General features: G+C 30.7%; 2 protein-coding genes across 3 annotated transcripts; both read right to left on the bottom strand.

Moving 5' to 3' along the window:
• Positions 1–1,542: 1,542 nt before the first annotated feature.
• Positions 1,543–6,379, bottom strand: LOC105111521 (uncharacterized). Its single transcript, XM_011006898.1, has 8 exons — positions 5,810–6,379; positions 4,681–4,845; positions 4,480–4,572; positions 4,288–4,403; positions 3,512–3,610; positions 3,123–3,425; positions 2,822–2,986; positions 1,543–2,295 (listed from the first exon to the last, which is right to left on the bottom strand). The coding sequence occupies exons 1-8, from the start codon at positions 6,179–6,181 to the stop codon at positions 2,013–2,015; spliced, it is 1,596 nt and encodes a 531-aa protein (XP_011005200.1). The 5' UTR covers positions 6,182–6,379; the 3' UTR covers positions 1,543–2,012.
• A 710-nt stretch (positions 6,380–7,089) lies between these two features.
• Positions 7,090–12,164, bottom strand: LOC105111522 (hydroxyproline-rich glycoprotein family protein). 2 transcript variants are annotated; one of them, XM_011006899.1, is made up of 5 exons: positions 11,672–12,164; positions 10,070–10,179; positions 9,609–9,977; positions 8,536–9,123; positions 7,090–7,796 (listed from the first exon to the last, which is right to left on the bottom strand). In XM_011006899.1, exons 1-5 carry the CDS (start codon positions 12,072–12,074, stop codon positions 7,791–7,793), a joined length of 1,476 nt encoding a protein of 491 aa, XP_011005201.1. In that variant the 5' UTR covers positions 12,075–12,164; the 3' UTR covers positions 7,090–7,790. The 2 variants fall into 2 exon arrangements, with proteins under 2 accessions (XP_011005201.1, XP_011005202.1); XM_011006900.1 differs by having other exon boundaries at positions 8,605–9,123; positions 11,672–12,163.
• Between the last annotated feature and the right edge of the window lie 10,001 nt (positions 12,165–22,165).

The raw sequence follows: 22,165 nt of genomic DNA on the forward strand, positions 1-22,165 counted from the left end.
ACGAGATTTACAAGTATTAGTATTAATCGAATAAGATAACTAATGTAATCATGTTAACAATTTATAATCCTCTTAAAATAGCTTGTATATAATATATATTCGGATTCTTTACTTAATTTTGTAATTAGACAAACCATATATATGTTTTTAAAAAAACTTAGTGGTTTACAACCATTATTATTTATTTGACAACTAAAATGATCGACCAGTTTAGATTGGCTAAGACAATCTCTCAATTGATTCCTAAAGAATTTCTAGGTGTTTATCATGGATGAACAAACGATCAACCGGATCATTTGGTATTATCCAATGGTTGATCGGTTCATGTAGAATTCTAGTTATGACAATTTTAATCCTTACGAATTCTAAAAACCATTTTATCAATCCTTTAAAATGCATACAAAGTGAAATGTGTGCATTAATTTTGATTTGTGCTATCAAGTAGAATATAAAAAATTACGTTAAGCACTAAAAAGGAACGCTTAAAACCAAGTCTTCATTTTGCTTTCTTCTTGGACTTATATTATGCTTGATGTATTTTTCATGTAAAACTTGTTTAACGTTTGTTTTTAACCAAGCATATTATTAGTCAAATTTTCATAATATTCGTATCATCAATATATATATATATATAAAAACATAAATGGATATATAAAGTTTAATAAACAGATTTATAAACTCCAACATCAATCAGTCAAAAACACAAAATTAACCTAAAAAAATATTTACTTAACCCTGATTTACTTTTTACGATGAGATGAAAGCTCAAAAACACTTTAACAGAATTTCTCTCATTAAAAGAAACCAATGATACCAAGATCAGCTTTTTTATTTGTTGAAAGGTAGCTAAATAACCACTTTTTTTCTCCTTTTTTATTACTTAAAGACTGGACTTGTTATGATCCTTTCAAGTTTTAAAGACTAAAATATATAGCAAATAAAGGAAATCTCTAAAAACATAGACCAAAACTAGAAAAAGAAAAGAAATCTAAGGACCAGAATGAACTTTTTCACACCTTATGAACAATAAAAAAAATAAAATGAAAATAGAAAAGAAACTTACCTATATGTTTCTGTTTTAAATTTAATCATTATTATTTAAATTGTTTTTATCAACAAAATCAAATACTATCTTGCAAAATCGAATATTAATGTAATGTAGGACATCTTTTTACATCTCGAATATAATGTAGCTCACGATCTGAAACAAACAATCAAGGTTACATGTAACAGTGCAAACATAACATGAAATGTTAACATTAAAAAACCAAAAAAACAATTTTGATTTCGAAGAGAGCACAGAGAGTTCTGAATTACAAACGAAATTGTATTATAGTTACGTACTTCTATCACACATACAAAACACTTGAAAGCACGCGGTTAAAGCTGTGTTTGCGCGCGCGCGTGTGGCTACGCGTAGAGAGTTGCTTGTGCGAGATACTAGACGTTAACAAGGAGATGCCACGGATTGTAGAAGCGCTGGTAGCCGGGAAAGGAAAAGATACAAGGGCAAATCGCATTTCAGTCAATGTCTCTTCGCCATTGGGGCTAGAATCCCTGCTCAAATCAATAAATATATGGCCATGCCTCCAAGTTTATCAAATAGTTTGTTCAATTGAAAATTGGCTTGCACAAAATTGAAGAGGCAGGGACCATGCATTGGCCCTTGATTTAACAACTGCCAAGACAAAAGGGCTCCAATTAAACTCCCAGTTCATGGAAGTTATGAGTGCAGGCCTACAACTTGGAATGCTGCAACGTCAAAAACAAAACAATGCGAAGAAAAATCTAAACACATCCTCCCCCCCCTATAAAATTCTCTAGGCGAACGTTTTTATGTTGGTGCCATTTGAACACCCCTCCCCCTCTCTCTCTCAGGGATAAAGTTGAAACTTCTATTGGCCTACTTTTTAACGTCCAAGACCATGCCCAAGTTCCTGTCATCCGAAGGGAGCAGGGAGCAGGGAGCAGGGTTGGACGTCCAACAATAGTTAAATCAAACTAGATTACACTTAGCTTGCTGACACCTTCTTCCGAACAACCCTCTTTCTACGGACCTTTGGTGCTGGTGATTCCCCATTAATGGAATCAGCATTGCCTTGTTTTATGCCGAGGAGTCCAAGCCCAGAGACTAGGGTTTTCTTAGAGATAAACCATTTTGAAGATGACGAGTCGGCGTCTGCAGAAGGAGACCTGTTGTAAGCCTTCAAAAGGTCATCTGACTGAACCAAGGGATCTGCCTCTACCCCTAGCCAAGCTAGTCTTGATGTCTCTCCTACTTGGGTATTTAAAATCCTGTGGAAGATGCAAAACAAAACGAATATCAGCAACTGAGCATTTTCACATGTTCTATTGAAGGCTGGTAAAATGGAACCAAGCAAGTTAGTTTAGTGTAGTCAGATAAAAATCACAGCAAATCTCGGTTTCACAGACAAATATAATGCCATATAGTTGGTGACCAAGAATCGTGTTGCAACTAAAACTTGGCTTCAAACGAAAAAGAAGTACACAACCAAGGGGATCGTGAGAGAAACATCAATAGTTAGAGCCTTGGGGTCGACACTTTAATTTTCTATCACTCCATCTCTTCTATTTTTTTTTATTTCTTTTTTCCCGTTTAGTTGACTGTAAGAGGTTTCTGCGTAGCATGATTCCCCTAATCCCCTTTCATCAGCAGTTGACCGATATCTTGACCCTAAATTATTGAATGAGTCAAACATCATCAGAAAACAAAGCAAATGCAGTATCAATACTATTTAAAGAAATATGAAGCCAATCCAAATGCATGGAAAATATTTAACAAAAATCTCAAGAAGCAAACCTCAAAGCTGTGCTGAAAAACAATGCCACTCCAATGACATCAAAATGATTGACCACTGCTCTATCAATTCCACATAATAGCTGGTATCTCAGGTTCGCATAAAGTCCAAGGAAAGCACCATAACCAAGAGCATAGGTACTCACAGGTGGTACTGTCACAGATAACCTTCCAAACAAGCAAAAGAACATCAAAAGTAATTATAACTACACTGATTTACAGAAAAGAGTCAGTTTAGCCCATTCTTTTTCTTTTTCTATTCTTTATATGTAAAAGGAAAAGCCAAAGCAGAAGCATTGCTTACCTGTCCTTTTTTCTGGCCAAAGTATTTGTCAATGAACCTTGGATTGCCCCAGCAGTTAGTCCAACCAAACATAACTCCGCAGCCTTATAGAAGAATGAATGGACTCTCTTTTGCAAGTCAAACTCTCTAAGAGGGTAACTCATTTCAAAGATATTGTTTGGGAGCTTCTGCAATGTATTTTGCAAATCAAACTGGAATGTGTTTCCATAAGAACGACAAGGAGCGAGCGTCCAAACAACAAAGGCATTGCATGCTGTTATGGTTAGCACATTTATAAGAGCCAAATCCCATTCTTGTTTTATCCTATAATCAGAACAAATAAAATATTTATCTATTCAATACCAATGAGCAGATATTTGAATTTCAAAATAACAGGCAGTAACAAATACCTATCCTTGCGATTTTTCCACTCCCACCAAACAGAGCAACCAATTGTAGCAGCCTGCTCCAAAAGCAGCCTGTATAAAAAGGCAGGGTCTGCAAGCATCCTGCATAACAGAATATCAAATCCTCAAAAATCTAAAAACCTGACAGCGAGCTACCTCGTTGCATAGTCAAAGGGAAATCTGATACATGAAAGGTAATATTGAAAGATATGCACAATTCACACTCAAAGTATTAAACAGTGCAACAAATAGAAAAGCAGGGGGCAAATTATGCAAAATTCATTTGAGCATTGATAGCAAAGATAGAATGTCTATCCACCAATGTTTGACGCTACTTTACAAGGACAAGACTGACACCAGCTTTGCAGCGCATTAAATTTTCAGGAAGTGCTCTCTACACAAAATGAATAGAAAATTGTAGCTGCATGAAGGTTGTAAAGTATGACATCATTTACAAGAAAATATCTCAACTTTGCAATGAATCAATCCATGGCTCCATACCACGTCTCTAATATGTCAGGTAAAGGAATAATTTTTTTAAGATTGACGGAAATGAGTATCTAGCACATTGAATGGCAGAATCTGCTAGCTTAAATTGTGAAACAAACTATCAATAGTTCAGAGAAGCCTGGCCCAGTGACTTAAAGTGTACTACCATTCCCCCATCTTCCCATGGATCAAATGAAGAGGAATAACTTACAGAGTCAAAAATATTGATAAACTAAGTTAAAGTTAACAATAATGAAAACAGGGGCAGGTGAGCACCATATCCAAGTTACCTGCCAATGAATGCCCGAGAGACTGCTTCAGGAAGTGCTCTGGATATAAACCTAGTACTTGTTGGTCTGGCATTTATTGCTAGGAATTTTACCATTTGTGCTGAGCTGACCAAACCCTGGAAGCAATATTACAGTAAATACTTAACCACGGAAACATCATTCAAAAAGAAACTAATAAGAGAAGCACTGCACCATTTCATAAGCTTGTCGGAACCCAGCAGGTAAATCCATCACTGTTTTATGCCACTCATTCAACACTGCATCAACAAATTTTCGGTCGAAAAGCTGCCGGCAGACAAAAATGGAAATTATGGTCAAGTAAAAGCATTTGCACAGAGAATATTTGCATTGTCATAATGATGTGTTAATAAGTCTCTTAGGCAGCATTCTAACCTCTTCAAGAAACATCCTTCTCCTAAATAGTCCCCCCTCGTCACCCTCATCACCATCATCAAAGTCATCAAAGTAATCATCATCATCACCGTCATCATCACCTCCATCACCACCTCCATGATTGATATGCTTTCCAATATCTCCGCCACCTCCCCCAAGTGCTACCTGAAATTATCAAAAATGTTAAGGGCTTTGCCATTGACCCTTCAAACTTAGTGACTGAATACTCTTACGAAGGTATACCCAAAACAGATTTGACAAACACAAGCATAATTACTGAGAGATGAGTGAAGCAATTCAGTGCAGGCAGTTAGCTTAAATGTTTACTGCACGCTGTAGAGAAACAATTGTAAATCCAATATGATAGGTCGTTAAATAAAATCTATGTACAAGTACAGGTTTTTCATTGTACTCGGGCATGATGAGCAAACCATGCTCAATCTGAATTTTCAAACATTTGCTCTTAGTTCAAATTGAAAATCAGTAAGATTTCTACTATGTTTAGAGCCATTACAGGCACTTCACTGTTCAAAGCAAAAGCAAAACAGTCATTCAAGGAGGGAAAACTCATGGAAATAAAATTACTTAGTGTCATATCAAGTTTCTGTTGCACTGAGGTTTGTCAAGTTTCATTGAGTGAAGGGGATTACGAGTGATTGTTTCGTTGACCATATTAACAGTAAATGTTCTAATGTTAGCTTTCCAGAAATAAGGACCTGATGCTGCTCTGGGCTGATCAAGCATCATGTATGCAATTGAGTGGGAAGAACATGTCTTTGCAATGGTCCATCACTTTCGTCGAAACTCTAATCTATGATTTCGCTTCTTTTTGTACTTCTTATCCTCCCTTTCTCCCCTGTACGATTTACAATGATATAGCACTAAATCAATAATCTACGACACACTTCACTATATCCTGTTAGCACCCTGTCCTTCTGGAACAAAGTCAGCCTCAATAATCAATGTGAGCTAAAGACAATCCTCAAAGAGAAACAGCCTAGGTTATAATCTGAAAACTAAAGAGAGGAAAAAAAACCAAAAACACATCCCAAACCACCAAATTGGTTATGCTTAATTCAGAAGAAATTTATGTATTTAAATCAGAAAGCAAGTGAAAAAAGAAGAAAACCTCAGGGGTAGACTGGGATTGCTTCTGGGTCAAATCAAGTTTGCTTTTTTCCAAAGTAACGGCACCTAAAGAACCGAATTTTCCTTTCATAACCGGACCGAAGTCACCCTTTGGAGAGGAATTCAAGACGGGGGCAGACGGGGCTAAAAAGCAGCGCTCCAACCAGGCTACAGAATCTCCGCCACCATCAATTGTCGGACAAGAAGAGGAGGAGGAAGAAGAAGAGCACTTAATGGTGTGATTATGATTAACCCACTTCCTAGTACCGCGCAGGTGACACAATTGAGGAATCGGAGAGGTGGGTTTTAAAGTTAAGGTGGTCTTGGTGGTTGTGGTAGGGATTTGTGTTGTTTGGAACACAAAATGAGACATCTTTAAGCTTCTTTGGAGGACAAAAGACAACTTTTTTAGGGTTTTGTTTATTTAGTACGAGGAGGAAGAAGGGTTCTGTCTCATTTCTTTGTAGACTAAGACAAAGGAAACCAGAGGAGGGGGCGTGAGTTTCTCTCTCTGGAAACTAGGTGGTTTTCGAGAGAGAGGAAAAAAGAGGGAGAGAGGAGGAAGGATGGGTGGGGTTTTTGATGGATGGATGGATGGGATGGATGGGATTGGGTTGGATTGGACTCATCCCGAGCGAGTGAGTTGATTTCCGAGTTTCAAGTTTGAGAGTCATGAGAAGTCATCCAATTATATAGGTAGTCTCGATTAACTCCTCGAACTATATTTTTATCTCCAATCGATCCCTATAATTTTAATTATTCTCAATTCCAGTCTCTCCATCTATTCGTGCATGGGTTTGGTTCATACGGTATGTTTTTCATAAGAAACAAAGTCTTTTTAGCAAATTTAAGGTTTATTTTTAAAAGAGTTTAGATAGAGAGTTAATTGAGGAACTTTTCTGTTTAATTGAACTGAGATGCTTTTTATCCTTATAATTCTAAACAATGGTAACTATCTTCCATGTAGATGATAATTAATGGTTAAACCCGTTAATTTTTATATTTTAAAAATATTTTTTTATTTAAATTAATATTTTTAAATTCTTTTAATATATTATTATCAAAAATAATTTAAAAAAAAAAATCAACACGACATTAACGCGTTGCGTTTTCTGGTTTTTAAAGAAAAAACAACACCTTCCTCTAAAAACAAGCTCGTAAGGATCCATTACAAAGACGATATCAGATATGGTGCGATGCGGCAAGGTTCGATATGGTGCGATGCAATTGAAATGCCGTTTCGACTTAACCATAGTTATGATTAATCAATAGATATCATAATTTTGCAATGCCAAACACAAATGAATAAGAAAGGCTAGTGTTGCAATTATTGCGCGTATGTTTACAATGTTGATCACAGTTTGAGCTCCTCTTTTTTACCTTGACATTATATATATATATATATATATATCTATGGACAGATTTACATCACTGATAACGTAAACTGAATTTAACTATGGATATATATTCTATGACACTAGCTTCTATATTGCATCTTTTGCTTCTGCACAACTACGCAATCAAAAAGGAAATTGTACATGTTACACTTGCCTGATGCAGGGAATCTTTCTTGTTCATGTCTGTACCAATGCTGCTTACTCTCTGTTGATTGTTCACAGTCTGAGGATCTTCCCCTTTGGGGATGGCTTTAACTTCCTATATTTCTTGGGATAACACAAATCCTAGAAGTGGGGATGAGAGGCCTGCCACCTTTATGGCTTTGACCTGCATTCCATCCTTTTAGCTCATTTGCATTTTTGTCTATTGCCTGAAGAGAAAGAAAACTTGTAAACTTTCCACTGGAATTTCTACCATCCTCGCCAGAGAAAAAATTGGGAATCGATAGACACCAACTGAGCCTTGGAAATTATCTTGAGTTGCATGATGACAAGAGTATTGTTTGTGAGGCCAACAAAGAAGATTAAAAATGAAGAGCCCGGAGAAGCCCAATAGCCAGATCTTCCTGTAGAAAGGATCTACTGCTAGAGCTGCAAAAAGCATGCACCTTGCTTAGAATAATACTAAGAGTTGTGCAAAAGTATATAAACACATCGAAATTATCAGCAATGCCCTAAATCACATAAAAATATTTTCCCTTTCTTCATGAGATTAAAATATTTTCCTCCAAATAACTACTATTAAAAGGTTGATTGGAAAATGTTGTCCAATTGAATAATTTTCAAGTGTTTGTTTTGCACTGGAAAGGGAGGAAAACATTTTCCACAAAACACAAACATCGTAACTGTACGGTCCCTCCAGGCTTGATATATATTACAAGCATTTGTTTTAGGGGAGGCACCTTTTTAATCCTTTGCGTTGTCAGTATCATGTTACCTAGAATTCTCAAATGATCCTGAGCAAGCTTGCATTGTTCCACATGAAAAATAAAACAGGAACGGTCTTTCATGATATGTTAGGCACGCCAGCATCCATCATAATAATAAGAACAACAAACAAGCACTAACGAGCATAGAGGACAAGTTTGTTCCAATGAAAAGAATGGGATGAGCAGCTAGATAGCTGATGAACACTTGATCATAGGGAATTTGATGTTATAATAAAATATTTGATGATGTGAATCTCATGCCTAAAATGCAGAAGGTAATCAACTTGGAAGGTACAAACTATTTTCACTGGTAAGATCTTATTTCCGAACCACCAAATAAAAAAATAAAAATTTGAGTGATAAAGAAATGGCATAACCAATAGTAAAAATATGCAAATTACCTGCTTGTTAACTATATCATGATAAGCAGAAACAGGAAGTGTCTTATTAACTTGACAGTGATGACTTACATATGGCGTTGGAGCCAATGTGGATGGTGCAAGTGACAATAATGGACCTTTCCCTGGACCAGAACCATAGTATACTCCAGGTAAAGGAGACACATCTGGAGGCTCTGGATGTAAACGAGGAGTTTGGTTAGAACCAGATGGAGAGTTGCTTGGTGGAGTTGCAGAACCATGTTGTGGACAGGGCTGAGGAGGGAGAGCAGGTATCACAGAAGGTGCAGGGGAATTTATGGGAGCGAATGGAGCAATTGCTGGAGGGAGAGATGGAGAAATTGCTGGTGAAGGAGTAGGAGGAGTTCCATGAAGCGTATCCTTTAAATATGATGACAAAACAACACTCTTTACTTTGCCGAAGACCGAGTTGTTGAGGCCAAGATTTTTTACAGGAGAAGCTGTGATTATTTGAGCCAACTGCTTCAACCTCTGTTGCTGAAGGGTCCCCAGATACATGACTGAAACCTGAACTGTGACTGGGGGAGTTATTGTGGAACCATCCTCATTTGTTATTTTCACATACACAGTCTGAACAACAAGAAACAAAAGAGTGGGAGTCAAACAGCAGGCATAATTTTCAACTTTCTTAAGGACATTGTTAGCTTGTCAGTGTCTGCTAGCACTTACACAGTATACATTAAGGCTGCAAATTCAATTCAATTCTGTGACAGTACATCACAAAACCACTCAACAACTGCAACATATGTGAACCTTGTACTCTTCAAAGAATTATAGGACCTAATTTGAGCCAACCAACAATACATGGCTACTTTATATTTATGCAAAGTTTCTATTTCCAAAATTTTCCATACTTTTGAAGGGTTCTACTTCCCCAATCAAATGATTTACCTTCAGTTTTCCATATTATTGAATTGAAATATTGCTGTATCTAGCAAATCGTAACATTGGACACTATAAGAATCAAAGCTAGAACCATGGCATGGATTAAAATAAACACGGCAACTGACACCAAAAAGTGAGATATACCAATAAGTTTTTTGAAAATGTTATACCTCAAATTGCCTTAGGTGCAACCCAAATTCCAACTGATCTTTTAATTCTCCAAAATTGTCCAGAACTTCAGATACGGAATTGTTAAGAGTGAAATTAAAGAGAGTCTGGGGCATCTGCCAGATTGAAGCATATTGCATCGGTACTATAGTGATTCCCCCAGGAAACCTAAAAATTTCAAATGTAGATGGTTGCCCAAAAATCAATGTAGTCACAGTCAAATTGGATTGCTCAAGGAACAGATCAATCAGTGACGACCTCAGCACACTGAAGGACACCATGTTTATTGGGACATTTACCGGATCAGGAATAAAACCAAACACCACATCAGTCCAATTAGAAGCTAATCGGTGCATGGATAGAATAGCCACCTGTTGACAACAAATTAGTTTTAGCATCAATTTTCAAGGTGACATTATTTAGGATGCAAATATGACAGAACAGCAGAAGATTGAAGTACAACCTTTGCATTTGGGATGCCTATTTCTTCATTGATATCATATTCTAATCTTGCAATGTGTGTAACAACCTGCACCACTGGCTTTGGAAGTCTGAAGTATGCTTGTACTGTAGCTGTAAATAAGAATTAAATGACATAAACAGCATGGCCAAAACAGTCTAAGTTACTTGATAAAAATAAATTCATTTAGATGCAAGTATAACAGAAATACAGCAATAAGCAAACACAAAATCTTTGCATTTTAACAAGAAAATAAACCGGAAATTTATGGCCTTAGTTCATTTCAAAGTATCTTTCTTTTCTCTGATTTTTTAAATACATTGTTCAAAAGAATTTGTTCTAGAATAGAAAGTAGAAAACAAGGTAAATCGCAGTGAAGCCAAAAATTGGATCAAAGTTAGCATACTTTAAGGCAATATAAAGCAATGGACAAGATAGAATCACTAGGTCGGCCAGTATAACATCCTAAAACATATCGCAATCACCATTTTCATTGAAGACTAAACAGCAGGCTTGTTTTCAATCTCTCAATACAGAGTCTGGTGAAACATGAGCCATGCAAAGGGAAAGCAATCAGAAATGTAAAACAATAAAAACGTTTCCAAGCTTCATATAGAATCAGATCTTTTACATTCAAGTGAAATATATATAAGTTGTTAACTCCAATGAAAACCATTAGATCTCCCAATATCAGTCAACATCTATCTTGAGCTTAGGTGGCAAATGATCCAAGATAAAAAATTAAAAAAAAAAAAAGAAGCCAGCAATGCACATAAGATAAGTGAATCTCCACCATCTGAATCAAAAGCTTTGATTTTTATTTTTATTTTCTCAAACCACAGCCACTATAAAGGTACAATACAAGGGATATCCCAATAGAAAAATGCAATAACACATACAACATAAGCTACAGAAAAACAAAACGGTAGCACATGTGTATATGTCTTAGGCAGTAGTTGCAAAAGCCTTCAGCAAGCAAGATTCATCAGCCACTTGCAGAAGAATGAAACATTGCAACAAGTTCCTGATACTAAATCTGCAAGCAGATAGCAAATTCATAGATATAAGAAGTGAAAGTTCCCTTTTATCATAATAGCATGATCCATGTCTTGTATCTCACAATGTGTTGGACGCAACAAATTGCTGAACACTGTAAAATTGGTATACGAGAAAAATCCAAAAACTTATCCTAGCACCCACTTATAAATGATGCAAGATAAGAACAGAGCCGTTCAAATTGCATATAAATTGAATTTAATTAAACAAGTGAACAACCTCTTTAAGAAGAGGAAGGTTTCAAACACAAAAACACATCACAAACACACAAGCACAAGGCTAAAAACATAACCTCATCTATATATATGCTTAAAAACATAAATAAATAAATAAAAGATAACCAAGTGAAATATCCATCTACCAAAGTAGCTTCTAACAAGGTAAACTTCACAACTAGAGCCAGAATGTAAGAGAAGAAACACACCCATCAACTGAAAACCTCTATTACATAACAAGAAAGGAAAATAACGAAAACCCACTTGCCCAAATCATTACAAAAGAAACCCTAATGAAACAAACATAAAAAAAGAAAAAGTAATATATAATTACCACTGCGTTTAACTTCATCTTTAGCATCGAACCCGCTAACTGAATGTAGAGAAGAATGCAAAGGAAAGATCCAAAAGAGAGCAGAGACCAAAAGGCACAAACTCAACATCAAAATGAAAACACATTTAAAACTGATTCTTGAAAGTCCCATCGAACATCTCTCACAAAGGAACAATCTTCCGGTTCTCCTCTCATCATCATCATCATGCCTCTGCTGCCTATCCTGATTATAAGAAGAATCTCCTTTCCCCATTGCAGAAATTGCATCTGTCACTCGTTTTTCTCTCCCTAAAAACCCACTTGGTTTCCCTGGACAAAAGTGGAGTTGGGGGACTGGTAGGGGAGATGGGAGAATATACTTAAAGACAAGTGTCGATGCCCTCTCCCTCTCTTTATATTCCATTAATTAAATGATTAAACTCACGAAACCCCTGTCAACTTCGCTTTTCTCGTCTTTTTCCTATTTGTCTTTCACTAATCATCTTGCTCCTACGCTACTTCCCCTTTTTTTTTTTTTTGAACAATGCCGGAAACAAGCATCGACGTGGAGATATGCTTGTTGCGCAAGTTGAGCGTCGACACGGGTAAAATTTAGATTGATAAAAAAAAAATTGAAATGATAATTAAAAAAAACTCTAAAAAACAATTAAATTAACGGTTAGGAGCTGAGTTCTTAACTTATATCAGCTGAATTTTTTTTATTATATTTTTTTATACTTATACCGGTTGAGGTTGTGGTCAGTCTATATAAATATTTTAATTTCTGAACATAAAGATTTAATTTTTAATTGGGTCTATTTTAATGTATTAGTTTCTAGTCAATTATTTTTAATTACAAGGCCAAATTGACCTAACAACATTTATTTTACTGTCTATTTTCAAATGGTGTGTGTTTTCTGAAGTCTTTATATTTCTTTGGATCATTTTTAGAAATTCACAAAGAATTTATAATACATCTTCATTTTGCACTTAGAACATCCATATTTATATTCTCTATATTTTAGCTGAATTTGAGCTAAAAAAAATATCATTACATTCAGGCTCTCTAAAAGAAAAGAATTATTAATATTTAAACTCAATTAAACTCTCATTTTCATTCACCATTTCTTACACACTTCCTCCATCCCAACCAAAGTTGTTAAAAACACTTTTTTAACATGTCACAAAATATATAATATGACCTTGAATTATAAAATTATAAGTAAAATATTTTAATTAATTATATATTAATAATTTCAATCAAATAGTAATTAATAATATAATAAAATTAAAATAAAATAAACAATAGAAAAGTTTAAATACCTTTATTCTATTTACATTGATTCCTTTATTTCTTGAACAAATTGACCCGCTTACTTCATCATTTACAATAAACAAGTCCCTTCAAATTTTGATAAATCATTTAACATTAATTACTCCAAGGGTCAAGCATGCGAATTTACAACTTTTATTCTATATATTTGTCAGTTAAAACAAAGTAATACATCAATTGATATATTAATAGTTTACATAAAAAATTATGAAGAATGAATAAGTATTTTAATTTTACAGAAATGAAATCTACAAATAACTTGTATCATTAAAAAAAATTATAATAATTATAGTCAAAATCAAGCCCTTGATTATCAAATTGCACAAGTTTTGCAAGATATAAATTTAAAACAATAAAAATGTTAATTTATATATTACCATAATACACAATTTTATATTTTTTTTAAACTTATAAAATTAGTTTGATCTTACTAATTTTACTAAGTTTGAACGAGTTTGATCAATTTTATTATTTTTTGAGTTTTAATCCGATTTGACATATTAGATATATATTGACTCGTATAACATTTTAAGAGTGAATTCGTTATTTTTTTACAACATTGATCCCAACAACTTTTTTTTATTTCTTTTTTTTTTGTTCCATCTTTATGGCTTCTAAAAATTTCTTACTCCAAATGCTTTTTCATGGTGATGGCTTTTATGATGATTTTGAATTATTTGCAGTAGCAACAATTGAAGAAGAAGAGAAATAAGTTAGTGAAGGATGACCATCATGCCGATGTGACCTTTTATTTTTCGGCATTATTTGAAAATACAGTACAAATTATGTTCCATAAAAATTTAATTTTTTATTAAAAATTAGTATTATTTGAAAATACAATACAAATTATGTTCCATAAAAATTTATTTTTTTATATATGTTTTGGATTATTTTGATGCGTTAATCTTAAAAATAATTTTAAAAAAATAAAAAAATCATTTTAACATATTTTGACATGAAAAGTAATTTGAAAATCAACCGTAACTATACTCCCAAACAGTATTTTCACGAGACTTGAAGGTTACAGCACTATTTAGCTGAAACCCTTTTATATTCTTCGCATTTTTTTCTAGGGAGATTTTATATGAGTCATTCATTTTTTTTCTTTCATATTAAATCTACAAAAAGAGCATACGGTCCATACTTTATTTAAAGAAGGGATTCTTGTGAATTGGGTCTGTTTGGAAGTGTGGTTATGGTTGTTTTTTTAAATACTTTTGTGCTAAAATACATCAAAATGGTTTTTTTATTTTTTAATTATTTTTTAAATCAGCACATCAAACCGATCCAAAACATATAAAAAATTAATTTTTAGTAAAAAAATTTAAATTTTTTAGAAATACAATTTATACCGTATCCCCAAATATTCTTTAGAATATCTGCAAATTTTATAAATATATCTATATATCATAGAAAGTACCTTAATAAAAAATTATACCATATTCCAAATATTCTTTAGAATATCTATAAATTTTATGAATATATCTATATATCACAGAAAATATCTTAATAAAAAATCTTAAATATTTTATGAAGTAATTGTTAGCATTCAAGAAGGAGTGCTCAAAGGTCGCCATCAAACAGAAATGATATAGTTAGATTGTTGTCAATTGGTGAACAATATAGCTTTTTTAGGATCTTGGGAAGCGTTGATTGTATGCATATAATAAAAATAAAAAACTTATCCAACTATATGGTATATTGTATGTGTTCAAGTCATGTCCATGTACCAACAATTATTCTAGAAGTTTGAGACATGTTTTGTAAACTCTTGCTTAAAATAAAAATTTAATAAACCGATAATAGAATAAATGAAGCAACGATAATTATTTTAGAAATAGAGTCTAAAAATTTAAAATTTTTAGATGTGATTTATTTTTAAAAATGTAAACAAAAAATGATAACTGGTTAAACAAAAAAAACACTCAAATTTAAAAGAAAAGGGCAGAATTGTGAATTATAGTATATGGATGATATAAATACACTCTTGGATGGCTAGCCATTAGGAGAAGGTGAAGGAGAAGGTGGGAGGTGTTTGCCAAATTTCCTCAATTATTCTTTAAAAATCCCAAGTAAACACTTGAAATTAATAAAAGATCAGGAGGGGTCTAGTCGGAGATTCAGCTACGAAAGTAAAGGAAAAACTATGGAAATGGTTGCCCGAGAGGGGACGGTTTGGAGAAGAAAATGAAGGGGGAGAGAGAGGAAGGAAAAAAACTTGTTTTTTAGTCATTTTCTTTCTAAAAAAATTATGGTTTAGAGGTGAGAAAACCTAATTAAAGCTTAATTTAAAGTTTTAACATGGATTTAGTGGATTGTGTATTGCTTTGCATTATGAAAAAAATGAAATAGAGGAATTGATTTTTTTAATGAATTGTTTAATGCTTAAAACATGTTTATTAGAGTAAATAAACAATTAGTAAAGTATTAATTTAAGGCAAAATTTACCTTAGAAAACATGAAAGGTATAAAGGATGGATATAGATAAAATTAAGTCAATTGTTGCTTTTATATATATATATATATATGTATATATAAGGGTGTGTGGTCGGCCAAAGAAACAAGAAGATGGGGGGTAACAGTGTAGAGAAATCCTTAGTAAACTTGGAAAAAACTAAGAAAAAAGTGGAGAACTGAGAGAAACTCTTAAGTATTAGAAAGAATCAAGTGTTTTAAATACCAAATTAAGAGGAAAATAAGTGAGAGGAGGTGAGGAAAGAAGAGAAAGCCTTGACGAAAGGTGGAATGAAGAAGGAGAAGCTTTGAAATTAATCTACATCACATCTAAAGCTCAAATAATTGCCTGGAAAGATATTATTTATTGATTTTAACAAGTTTTATAGAGTTTTAGTTGGAAATTTCAAGTTTTAAGTTAGATTTTATTGTTAAGAATTGGGGTTTAAAAGGATTAATTAGAATTGATAAACTTTGGATTATATTTGATTAAGAAACTTTTGTAATTATTATGATTAGATTGTATTTAATTAAACTGCGTATGAATTTCATAGTTGAAAGAAGTTGGCATATAAAAAATGATGAAAAGGAAAAATAAAAATATTTTGGAATATAAAAAATCTCGAGAGCTTAGTAAAATAATAAAATAATTGACATGATTTTAGCAATGATTGAATAAGAAAAATCGAATTTTAACATAAAATCACTTAATGATCAATTTTATGCTATCAAGCATAACTCTTATTGGACTAAAATTTTATGAGGAACCTCTTAAAACATTGCTATATCTTGGGTTAAAGTTTTAGGATAATCTAAGTTTGGAAAGGTCATGCAAGAATATCAATAGTTGAACCAAAAATAATATATAGACTTATTAATGATATTTTCATAAATAAGTTAGAAAAACTCAAAATTCAGCTTCTTCTTTCCCTTTTAACTGCTAGCGAGTGTTGAAAAAAATTAAAAGAAAAAAAAAACTCAAGAGCTTCCTCATGAAAACCCTAGAGAGAAACTAAGATTTAAGATAAGATAAATAAAAAAGTGAGTATTGAACATATTTAACTCAAGAATTAATGGAGATATCAAGTGAAAAAAAGAGAGAAAACTCATGACATTAAGAGGAAAAAAAAAAGGAATAGAAAACTTCGATTGGTTAACATTCAAAGTTCATATCATAATTGGATAAGACATTATAAACTTGATTGTATAAGTCTAAGTAAATATTGATCAAATTTATGTGAAATTCTTAAATTTTAAATTAAGGTTTTTAAATATTAAATTGGGGAAAAGTAAAATTGTTAAAATGTGATGTTCTTGAAATTAAATATGATGTAAATAAATCTAATAAACACATAATTAAAGAAGAAAAATTAGGTGCTTATAGTTAAAGTAAAGCTAGCCATTTAATTAGGGGTGGGGGTAGGGGCATGAGAACTTTTAGAACCAAAATAAATGTTTGTTAGTTAGGTGTATTTAGTACGTGGAACATATGTTGATTAGGATTGAAATTAATTTAATAATATTATTTAATTTTAGTTGAATTTTCAATATAACTTGGAAAAAGACCATGAGAAATTGATGAAATAAATAATTTGAAGTATTGGTAATCTAAAATGGGTTACTCGATTTATTAGCATTTATAAGAAAATTGCTAAATTATTGATAATTAAAAAAGATTGTTGGATTTGTTGACATCTATGAGAGGATAGCCAAATTGTCAAATTTATTGACATTCGTTAAGGAATAGTTTGATTGTTGACAATTGAATAGATTGTCGAATTTATTAGTATTTATGAGAAAATAGCTGAAATTATATCAATTAGAATGGATTGTTGTTGAGATGTGATAATTAATATTGATTAGTTAAAAATATAAATAATAGTTTCTTTAAAATAAAAAATAAAAATGAGTTATAACATTGATATTAAATGTAGTCTTAAAGACTCGTATATGGATAATAAGTATTATGGTTAAAATAACAATAATATATTTATATTTTATTTGTTTAATTATAGGTTTATTATAAGTCAGGTAAAACTAATAAGGTGCATGGTTATAATCAACCTGGCTGATAAGATAAATCAATGTAATAATGTATATTGTAGATTTGTTTGTGAATAGGTATGTAAATATAATAATATTTGCAACATGTAAATTAAATAACTTTATTTTAAGCATTGTAATAATGAAAAGATTATTAGTTAAAATTATATCCAGCGGTATATTAATATGGATTTAATGTAAAATGCCAAGTAGATGTATGTATTTGTACTTATAAATTTGTATATTTTTACTTTAAAGATAGGTTAGTACTTGTTTATATTTTACATTCCTTTAAATGTTTATGTCATATGGTTAACTAAGTGTATGATTGTGTATGATGCAATTTTAAAAGTATAATTGGTGTTGAATGAGATGTGATATGGGAATGGTGATTGAAAATATGAATGCTTATAACTTGATGTGTGTGTGTGTGTCTATGTATATGCATGGTTTATTAATAAATTTGCTAATTAAATTTAGAGATGTTATGTTCAACTAAATAGATAAAATGAGAGAGAAATAGATAAAATGAGAGAGGATGACGGTTTTCTAAAATGACATAAATTTTATTATAAATTGTTCTAGTATCCAAGGATGATCACTTAATATAGAAAATTAAAAGAAAACCAAAAGGAACTCATGGTTCCCTTTATTGCATATTTCAATCATATTGGGTCATAACAGGAGAGGGAGGGGAATATTTGTAAATTATGTTCAATTGATATTAAATTATAAAAAAATAAAAGTTAGATTTATATACACACACGAAAAATAATCAAAAGTTGTTACTTAGAAAACTTTATGCAGAAGTTTAAAGATTTTAGAAGAAAAAAATAATGAAGATGAAATTATATTGTGATGATAGAAAATACTACTACAAATATGCTATAGTTCAGAGTACAAGTTAGGATATCATATGATTCAAGTGGCTATCTAACTCCTATTACAGATAATTAATACATTGTCAAAACTATTTATGTAATGCTTTATATCTTGTTAAATGGAATTGCAAAGTAAATGATTTGGTGGATAAATAAAAAAAATAATTAAAAAATTCTGATCTTGATTAGTCATTATCAGAATTGAAAAATTAATGATATCAATAATAATATTGATGTTTTTATTAATTGAACTTGACTAGTCGTTCCTGAAAAATAAAATATTAATAATATCAAAGAATCATTGATATCAATATTAATTAAACTTAATTAGTCATTACCATAAATTAAAGGCTAATGATATCAATGATAATGATAGTCACAGATATCAATATATTCTAATTGAAACATGTTCTAAATGATGATTAGAAATATCAAATTGGAGTTGATATTAAAATGCTAATGTTCTACATCTTCTATTTATATAGACTATGCATAATATTTATATTTTGAACTGTAATATTATTTTTTTTAGCATTTATGTTTTAACATGTAAACATAAATGCTCATTTTTTATTATTGTAGTTATTTGAACAAAATATTCTTTAATATCTATGTAATGTATGTGGGGTTTTATATTGAATTCTCAAGGATTAAAATTATTGCATATATATATATATATATATCTTGTTTTTTTTTTGGGAAAATAATTGAGATTGTTATATGTTATTTTGAGGTTAATAGGATTTTGCAATGATAACATTCTAGAACAATCTTATTTTTATTTTTATTTTTATTTTTAATTAGCAAAAAAGCATGGTCCATGAATTAATCATTCATTAAATAGTCATAACTATACGATAGGAAATTAAATAAAAAAATAAAAATAAAATTCTTTACTACAACTTAAGAATCCATAAGGAAGGATATAGAGCGAGTTTTTGGTATGCTCCAAGCATTGATTGTTATAATTCATGAACCTACATGTTGTTGGCATTAAAAAAATATTTGATGATATTTTGAATGCATGCATTATAATGCATCATGTAATAATTGAAGATAAGCAAAATATTAATGAAATTGACTTCAATTATGAATCAAATGATTATATTCTAGCTATATCAACTTTTTATAAGCATACACATGAATTATTTGAATTCACCCAAACATTTTTTTATATTAGAGATAGATGAACTCATTTATAATTTGAGACCTTTGAGCATTTATGGCAAAAACATGGTGGAGAATAGAAAGTAATGTATGGTTTTTACATAATCAAATATGTTAAAGGATTTTTTCAATGAAACATGAAGTTACCTTGTGATTTCATGTCAAGATAAGTAGCTCAACAATATATTTAGTACTACTATAAAAATACAATATAAAAAAATTCAAAAAAAATTCAAAATTTCACCGGTAATGAAAATTAGAAAGCTTATGGCCATTGATAACGCATATCCTATTGTGCAAAGTGGAGACTATTATGAGTAACATGTATAAGAAAATGTTTGGAAATGCAATGTAAACCATTTTTTTTATATTGTTTTGATGTATTGATATTAAAAATAATTTTTTTAAAATAAAAAAAATATTATTTTAATACATTTCTAAATAAAAAATATTTTGAACCGCGACCGCTGCTATAATTTCAAACACAAAAAAAAAATAAGACTAGAAAAAGTAAATGAAATTCAAAGCTTCAAAATAAAATTAGGTGCTGATGAATCTATCCTTTGTGGCGGTGTCCTTACTTTAAAATTAATTTTCAAACTTTAAGCCACTTTTTAGTAGGTATTTATTTTTACATTTCAAAATATTTAAAAAAAATTAAATTTTTTTATTTTTTATTTTTTATTTTAAATTAATATTTTTTGATATTTTCATATCATTTTGATACCCTAATGTCAAAAATTATTTAAAAAATAAAAAAATATTTTAAAAAATAATTATTATTAGACCCTTGAATACCTTTTTTTCCTAAGTTGCAACCGACTGGACCCTTGAGTACCTTTTTTTCCTAAGTTGCAACCGACTGACTGCCCGGCTAACCTGCCTAAAACTCCCAAGCCAATATGAACCCACATCATCATCTTGCATGAATGTTTTTGCCTAGCTCCACCCTTCGTAACAGGAGGGATTTGTGATTGTGTAATACTTTGGTGCTTTGCAGCGTGAGCTTTGATCCCGAGAGGCCAAAATGCAGAGTCATTAGGGCGGAATCACGAGCTGAGCTGAGCTGATCTACGTTGTTAAAAAAATTAAAATTTTTATTAAAAATTATTTTTTTATATTATTTTCACCGGGTTTTTATATGTGAAAAATATTTTAAAAATTAACCATAAAAATAACCATAATCACACTCTAAAACATTCACATTCAGGTGCTTTTGCACACAAAAAAAAAATTGCTTTGAATATATTGTTTTAGTTGTTTTTGAATCACTTACTAATATTAAAAATAAATTTTAAAAAATAAAAAAAAATTATTTTAATATATTTTTAAGTAAAAAATATTTTAAAAATAATCTTATCATGATATCAAATATTATTTAAGAAAAAATCAATTATAATTTTATTAATGCATTAATAACATTAAAACCACATCAAAACCATCAATCTCAGTCAAAAGAACATATATTTTTTGTCATGTTGCGTATTTGATTTAAGAAATGCCAACTTATATATAAAGTTATTAAATTCAATACAATTCAAGAATTGAAACATGGATTGAGCAGGTGGGTTAACTTTGATTAATCTGGTGATCTACGTTGTTAAAAAAATTAAAATTTTTATTAAAAATTATTTTTTTATATTATTTACATTGGTTTTTATATGTGAAAAATATTTTAAAAAATAACTATAAAAATAACCATAATCACACTCTAAAACATACAGGTGCTTTTGTACACACACCAAAAAAAAAAAAATTGTTGCTTTGAATTTATTATTTTGGATGTTTTTGAATCACTTGTTAATATTAAAAATAAATTTTAAAAAATAAAAAAATATTATCTTAATATATTTTTAAGTAAAAAATATTTTAAAAATAATTATTATCATAATATCAAATATTATTTAAGAAAACATCAATTATAATTTTATTAATACATTGATAACATTAAAATCACATCAAAACCATCCATCTCAATCAAAAGAACATATATTTCTTGCCATGCTGAGTATTTGATTTAAGAAATGTCAACTTATATACAAAATTATTAAATTCAATACAATCCAAGAATTGAAACATGGGTTGAGCAGGTGGGTTAACTTTGATTAATCTAAAATAATATTATTTCATGATTTTTTTAGAAAAATAAAATCATATTATTGATATTTTTAAGAAATCAAATTGAATATTAACTAAGTTATGAATTAATTTATCAATAAAATAAATTTAAATAAATAAATTTTTATATAATTTAATTTAAAAATTAATCCAGACTAGATTTCAAATGAATAAGTTATCTCATTGACCTGCCAAGCTAAACTAATTTTTATATTTTATGCCTACTTTGACATTATTTGTGGTTTGTTGTAAATAATAGAAGTTTTAAATGAGTGAATACAGTAAATATGTTAAAGTCAAAATCTATTCAACGTGAACTCAAGATTTGTACTTGTCATGTGGTATGTGTAGCGGCTGAGGTCGCTATAACGGTCAAAAAATTCAAATTTTTGAAAAATTTAACCTAATTTATTAGTAAGTATGTGGCGGATCCTACATTGTGACAGCACTCGTCTTATACGTTTTTTGTTTTTTTATAGGATATCATATTGTAAATTCATGCATCAGCCCTAGATTTTA

This window comes from Populus euphratica, unplaced genomic scaffold, assembly GCF_000495115.2.
Source record: "Populus euphratica unplaced genomic scaffold, PopEup_1.0 scaffold301.1, whole genome shotgun sequence".
NCBI lineage: Eukaryota > Viridiplantae > Streptophyta > Magnoliopsida > Malpighiales > Salicaceae > Populus > Populus euphratica.